The sequence below is a fragment of the Rattus norvegicus genome, chromosome 7 (assembly GCF_021556685.1).
Source record: "Rattus norvegicus strain SHRSP/BbbUtx chromosome 7, alternate assembly SHRSP_T2T, whole genome shotgun sequence".
In the NCBI taxonomy this organism is placed as follows: Eukaryota; Metazoa; Chordata; class Mammalia; order Rodentia; family Muridae; genus Rattus; species Rattus norvegicus.
In genome coordinates, this window is record NC_141540.1 from 17,444,844 (window position 1) to 17,452,500 (window position 7,657).

The 7,657-nt window shown below is 40.6% G+C and overlaps 1 protein-coding gene across 7 annotated transcripts in view; it reads left to right on the top strand.

Moving 5' to 3' along the window:
* Positions 1 to 7,657, top strand: part of Zfp563 (zinc finger protein 563) — a 67,564-nt gene that overhangs the window by 57,819 nt on the left and 2,088 nt on the right. For all 7 annotated transcript variants that reach the window (XM_087556920.1, XM_087556918.1, XM_087556919.1 and 4 more), the window contains 3 exon segments: positions 1,220 to 1,346; positions 1,525 to 1,585; positions 3,398 to 7,657. The exon segment at positions 3,398 to 7,657 is cut by the window's right edge. In XM_087556920.1, the coding sequence (XP_087413046.1) occupies positions 1,313 to 1,346; positions 1,525 to 1,585; positions 3,398 to 4,553 (1,251 nt within the window). In that variant the 5' untranslated portion in view covers positions 1,220 to 1,312 and the 3' untranslated portion in view covers positions 4,554 to 7,657.

The window sequence follows — 7,657 nt, forward strand, 5'->3', positions numbered from 1 at the left end:
GGTACCACTTTTTTCTTCTGTTCAGAAACTACCTTTAGACAGTTGTGTTGCTTCTTGTTCAGTGTTCATCCTTAGACACCCACCATCGCTGCTACTGTGTTTATCCTCCCTTCTGTATGCATTCTGCCCTCCAAGACGCTCAGGAAAGTGGCACTGAGGAGCAGTAGGTTGGTCACTACCCCAGCTCAGGGAAGATGGGGCTCTGCCACCTGGATAGGGCAGTTTGGACACTACTTGGAAAGAGGGGGGCCCACTGTAATAGGAAAAGGGTGTACAGACCACTTCCTCCCCTTGTTCTGTGGGAGAGGGATGACTGGTTTTTGCCCCAGCCTGGTTTTTCAGTTACTTGAATAAAAACAAAACAAAACAAAACAAACAAACCAAAAAACCCCAAAAGAATTTTGAGGGGGTGCTATTGTGAACTCGTTGTGTTTCATCTAAAATTGTGACATCATTCCTGTCATTTCATTGTTCTTTGACATCTTCTAATTTATTTTTAAAAAGTAATGTTTGTAATTAGCTTAGTAATTACTCTCCAAAATTCCTGTGGTTACTTAATAAAGAACCCCAGTACCTTCCAGAAGTGTTCACTTAGTTCAGGCACAATAAATATATCAAATGATAACAAGTTGTGACAAAAAGGAATAATCACTCTCAGAGCAATTCAATAAAGACTCATTCACATGGCACTTTGGGAATGGTCAAGTGATCTCCTGCTGGTGATCACGTTGGATATTTTCAAGCATTCAAAAGGAAAGCAGGACTTAAGCAACTAGCATATTGTGTACAGAAACTCTGGGAACATTTTAAGTCTCCACCCCTTGCTATCAGTCTGTTGAGATCCATTCCAAGAGCAATACATAGACACCAGCAAAAATCAAACTTTGGTTCAGTCATTTCTAAGAATATGTGGACTCAGGATAGCTGGTGTTAGCAGTGTGTGTACAGGACTGTCTTGAGAGGTGTTAATGTGTGTACCCCCCCCCCCCAAAGTCTTGCTGGATTGCAAGACGAAGCAGCATAATTGGTATTCCTTTTCTGTTATTTAACAAAGAGTTCCGATCCCATACAGGAATTGCTGTGTAAGAGGTAGAGTCATGCATGGCGAATGAGAGTGTCCTAACCTCTGAAGAGCACATACCCTGTGAACTTCTTGGAAGATGCGTCTACATTACAGTGCCGTGAATCTCATTCTTCTTCCTGATATGGCATATTTTAGGACTGTCTAACTTTTGAGGATGTGGCTGTGAACTTCACCTTGGAGGAGTGGGATTTGCTGGATCCTTCCCAGAAGCAACTCTACACAGATGTCATGCAGGAAACCTTCAAAAACCTAATTGCTATAGGTAAGGATAAGATTATTTCCTTGCTTAACCATGAGAGAGCTGTCTTGCTTGCCAATGCTGTTCATTGATTTAGAATATAAAGGGTAAATGTGGTGAATATTCCAGGCATATACATGTTATACTCTGAACTTACAGTGGTTAATATAGATTTAATAATTTTTCTGGCTCTGCGTTGTAGGACAAATTGAGGAAGGCCGGAGGAGTAAAGATGATGATGAAGAGTCTAGGAGAAGTCTGAGGTAATTTGTTCCCTGCAGATGAGAGGACTGTTGCTTAAGTATTTGGGAATGGAAGGTAGAGAGATGGCTCAGTAGATAATAACATTGCTCTTTCAGAGGACAAGATTAAATTCCCAGCACCCACCATCTATTACTCCAGTCCAGGAGACTGGGCAGCCTCCTCTAACCTCCTCAGGCACTGTATGCAGGTGTTGTGCAGACATTCATACAAGCAGAACACCTATACACATAAAAATAAATAAATAGGAAATTGTTTAAGACTGTAGAAATATTAAAAATAAACCCAACTTTAAAATAATTTAATCTCAAATAATTTTATAAAAATTCATAGAAGATTGGTGACATAATATATTAACAAGATGATACAGTTGATTTTCTGATTATTGGGGTACACAAAATTATCTTAGAATGATATGGGCTATGCAGAGACTTGAAGTGTCTGGGTTAGGGGATACCCGGGGGTCCTCCACCCTCTCAGAGGAGAAGGGGAAGAGGGCTGGGGGAGGGGCTAGGGAGGGGCTAGGGAAGGAACTGGGGAGGGGCTGGGGGAGGAGATCGGAGAGGGGGACCAGGAGTGGGTGTAAGTATGTAAAGGGAATAAATAAATTAAAAAAGAAGAAACATGACCTGGGAGGAAAACAAATAAAAATGATAGGGGCTGGACAGACAGTGAGTCGGGGGTAAGAACACTTGCTGTGGGAGCCTCAGCACCAACATGTTTTTTAAAGTGGAGATTGAACTATTCCTGGGGCTTTCTGGCAATCAGCCACTGGAAGGGTGAGAAGGGTAGCATGAGTCCCAGATTCAGTAAGAGATCCCTGTCCCAAGAGGATAACACGGACGGAGTGAGAGAAGAGCATCCATGGTGTTCTCATTTGACCTCCACATTTAGACGCCCACAGATGCACACACTTACCACACCCCACACAGTATGGACTGATGAGGATGGCTCAGTGGGGAAAGGCGCTTTCCACTAAGCCTAATGACCTCACTCAGTTCCATCCCAGAACAGCATGGAATCAGTCCTTTAGCACATCCGCACTCACCCATCTCTCTCTCTGTCTCTCTCTCTGTCTCTGTCTCTCTCTGTCTCTCTCTGTCTCTGTCTCTCTCTCTCTGTCTCTCTTTCTCACACACACAATTCAAAATAAAACATATCTTTATAGTTTTAAAAAAATGCAAATAGTTTTAAAGATTAAATAAATAATAGAAGTAAAAAATGTGTGATGTTCTCTTGAGGCTTGAGTATGAGGTATATTTTTTAAAAATGAAGAGAGTATTGACTCCACAAAGTTTTCCTCTAAGACTTTATACAGTTTCCTCTTCTTACCCAGTAATAATTATTTAAAAGCTTGAAGGAATTTTTTATTTCCACTGGTTTTCCTCTTCAAAATATCCTGAATACCTGCAAATATTTTAAAACCTGAAAGCACTTTTATCGAAGCATTGTGTTTAAAGAATACGTGTCCTGAGAGGCACCTGCAGAACTGACTGATTGCAATTCCAGCAGTAGGTGGTAGTTAGTGCAAGGCCAGCTTAAGTATCACAGCAAGGAGCGAGACTGCAGGACAAATGAGTAATGAGAAATAAACAAGTAAATAATAAACAGACATACAGCACGGGCTTTCAGTGCTCGCAGAGTATTTTACTTGGCAAAAGTGTTAACATACCATATCTTCACACTGCATGTTCTGTAGGGATCCTGTGGAGCAGTTAACACATTCATGTTAAAGGATTCTAGCTATGTAAAGTAGGAACAATTGCCCTGACTGGTAACTTATAAATGAAATCTGTGCCCTCTACTTTTTACAGAAGTGGACTGGTGGAATTGTTGTGTAAACCCAGAGAAAGTAGACAATGTGAAGAAATCTTCAGCGAGTTTCCAGATACTGTGGTGAATAAGAAAACCCCTCATGGAGTAAAACTGTGTGAAAGTCATTTATGTGAAGACATACTTATCGGTCTCCCACCCCTGAATATGCATATTCCTGTTCAACGAGGACATAGACCATATGAATATGAGACATATGAAGACAGTCTCTATAAATTTAGGGAGTGTGGGAAAGCCTTCCTGTATTCTGAATGCTATCTGAAGCATGAAAATGCTCACATCATAGAGAAACCGTATAAATGTCAACAATGTGGGAAAGCCTTTTCTTCTTCAAGTAAGGTTCGAAGACATGAAAGAACTCACACTGGTGAGAAGCCCTACATGTGTAACCATTGTGGGAAAGCCTTCCCTAGTCGTGGCTCCCTTCGCCGTCATGACAGGATTCACAGTGGAGAGAAGCCCTTTGTGTGTAAGTATTGTGGGAAAGCTTTCACCGGTCAGAGTTCACTTCCACGCCATGAAAGAATTCACAGTGGAGAGAAACCCTATGTCTGCAAATACTGTGGCAAATGTTTCATTTCTTCAAGTACCTGTCGAGTACACGAACGGACTCACACTGGAGAGAAACTCTATGTTTGTAATCTGTGCAATAAAGCTGTCACTACTCGTACTTCCCTTCGAAATCATGAACGAATTCACAGTGGTGAGAAACCCTATGTTTGCGAACAGTGTGGGAAAGGTTTCATCTCCTCTGGTACCTTTCGAATACACGAACGAATTCACACTGGGGAGAAACCCTATAGATGTAAGGAATGTGGTAAAGCCTTCACTATACAGAGTTCTCTCCAACGCCATGAAAGGATTCACACTAGGGAAAAACCCTATGACTGTAAGGAATGTGGGAAAGCCTTCAGTGGTTACAGCTCCCTTCGACGCCACGAAAGGATTCACAGTGGAGAAAGACCCTATGCATGCAAGCAGTGTGGCAAAGCTTTTCCTGCCTTGGGTGATTGTCAGAGACATGAGCAAATCCACACTGGTGAGAAGCCCTATATATGTAAGCAGTGTGGGAAAGCCTTTACTCGTTGTGGTTCCCTCAGAATACATGAAAAGACCCATGCTAGACAGAATTCCTAAGCATAAAATGTGAAAGAACTCCTTGTCGCGTGCCCTTTCTAAAAAAAAAAAAAAAAAAACTGTTACAATGTTTAGGGAAGAAAACAAGTATATCAAGTTATGAGGGCTGCCACTGGTCATACTGTTAAATTAACAAAAAGGACAAGCTAAGAACTCACCCAATATCAAAACTTGCTCAGAAAGTTGACTGTAAGAAATAGTTTTAAAATTCTGTACTACCTGAGGATTTTCACATAAGTTTCACTAGCTCATAAATGTACACTGTGAAAGGTTCAATGCAAAGTAATTTATGTAGAATGCTCCAAAAATTACATAACCCGAAGGAAAACATCCTAAAATTATATTACACTGATTAGTTTATTACTAAAATAGATATACAAACTATTTCTAAGTATAACTCCTGTAAATAAATGGTGGCATGACATAATTCTGTGAAGTTTGCTTAAGCAATGGAGCAAGAGAGTTTTTTTTTTTAACCCTGTTCATTACCATTCTGAAGATTTTGGTTGTCTGAATGGTGGAATGGCCTTTTGAGATGTAGTTATGGCAAATAACAACACATGAGTTGGCACTAGGTCACAGTTCCAGGACAAGGTCCTCCAGAATGATGGGTGTGCTCTAAATTGGCATCTCACACAATACTGTCTCTCTCATGGGCCTAGGAATCAAGTGGGGGTGGGGATCACCCCTATAACTCACTAGCAAACACTGTTTTCGTGTTCTGTAGATATGAAGGTTCTACCACGAGGAACACCCATTCCTTTGAACTGGAAACTAAGGCACCCACACATATCCAACCCCATACCAATTTACTCTGCGTTCCTTGTGCCCTTGAGTTAACTAAAAATTGTTACTGTCAACTGGAATTACAGATCCACATGACCAGTGGGGAATGAAAACACCATTTAGCAATGGAGATGTTCTGATTATTTTTTGTCTACTTTACACAATCTAGAGTTATCTGGAAAGAGAAATCACCATTAGATTGACCTGTAGACAATGATGTATGGGACAGGGCTACTGTGGGTAGTGCCACTCCTGGGCAGGTGGCCCTGTGTTGTATAAGAAAGCAGGCTAAGTGGCCATGAGGAGCAAGCCAAGACTCAAGACTTCCTCCATGGTCTCTGCTTCAGATCCTACTTCCAAGTTCCAAGTTCCTGCCTTAAGATTCTACCCTGGTTTCTCTTGGGGCTGGAATATAAACGATAATGAAAACATCCTTTTTTCCTCAAATCAATTTGGTCAGTGTTTTAGCAACAGCAACAATAACTCAAACTAGGACACAAGGAAAGGAAGACTATTCCTGGATTTCCTTGTCATTGCTGTGTCTGGTGATTAAAACCCATGGGGAGCTACAACTCGGTCCAAACAGGGTAAGAAAGAATGGAAGTGTGAACTACTTGTAAAGAGCTAGTTGATTTGGGGATATGATGTTTTTATTTACTTACTTCCAAGTAAGGTTTTTTATACTAAAAATTGATATTAAATTAAAATTTTAAAAATCAAGATGCTTAGTGTTTGCTAAAGAGGAAGAAATACAAAATGATATGAGAAGGTACTTATAAATATGGTATGCCTACAGTTGTAGAAGTGAGGATTCTAATTATATTGGGTCTTATTTTGTTAAGAGTATGTATGTTGGACTGGGTGTGGTGGCATATTCCTTTAATCCCAGCACTCAGGAGACAAAGGCAAATGACTTAATTCAAGACCAACTTGGTTGACATAGTGAATTCCAGAACAGCCAGGGATATAGAGGGAGACCTTGACTCAAAAACAACGGAAGAAAAGAATATGGGTTTACTTTTATACTTGATAGTGTTGATTGCCAATGTGACAAATCTAAAATCACCTGTGAGACGGGCCCCTGAGAGTGCCTGTGGTCAGTTATCTTGATTGCATAAATGAGGTGGGCTCTCCTCCTGTTGGAAGTTCCATTTCCTGACTGGAATCCACGAGTGTATACAAGTGCAGAGCTAACTATCTGAGCGCAAGCATACATGCATTGATTTACTGCTCTCTGCTTTTGACTGTGGATGTAATGTGAGAGCTGCTCAAGTTACTGCCATATTGACTTCCCCACAGTGATGGAATTATGAGCCAAATAAACCCCCTTCCCTTTATGTTGCTTTTACCTGGATATTTTGTCACTATGACAGGAAGTGAGGCTAAGACATATACACACACATAGTAAGCAGATATTCATGTTTTCTTTTGTCTCATCCTTTACCATGTAATCTGTTTATTGATTTAATAAGACGGTATTGCTATGTATTTTCGTATTTAGTTATGGTATAATAAGTGAATAAGCTTTCCTCAGGGGACTTTGACACCCATTCTGAGGAAGCACCGCGTTTTCATTTGTACATGAAAGTCACATTAGGTGAGATAACTTTGTTATTGTCTTTATTTAAAATTGTGTATAACATAGGTTATTGGATGTCAAAGGAGGGACTAGCGGTGGTTGTTCTTGGTTGTTCTCTTGACTGGTGAAACGCACCTGGATATTGGTGAGGAAATCTCCACAGAAGAAGTGATATGTAGGACAGTGACTTGGAGGGGAAAACTCATATTCAATGTGGGCAGCGATTCCTAACAACATCCTGGATGAAGTCTCAGGAAAAAACAGCAGGCACATACCTGCCTTCCCTTTGGTTTGAGTGCATCTGTTGATGCTACTGTGATCTCCTGTCTTCTTCCTCTTGACTGGGACTTAGTTCTAGTGACGTTCGAGGAGCCTCCAGTATTTCGGCCTCAGATCAGGGCCCCTGAGGCATTTAGCTTTTAGAGTGGGCAGCTAGCAAATTCTCTGCTCTCTGCTACAAGCAGCCCCTATCATGTATGACAATCTAGTAAATACCTTCTTTAATAATTATCTTGGTTCTATTTGGAGATCTCTGATATCTGATTAATTGAAAGAGAAATTTTGCTTTTTCAGCTTTACAAAATTTATTCAATTTTACACATTTCAAAGACACGTACAGAATGTTTGGGGCTTTGGTGTTTTGTTTTATTATTTGGTCTGGATCCATACTACGAATTAAGAACTATCTACCTTTTAAAAGTCTGTGTGTAGATATGTATGTGCTCAGAACATGGGTGTA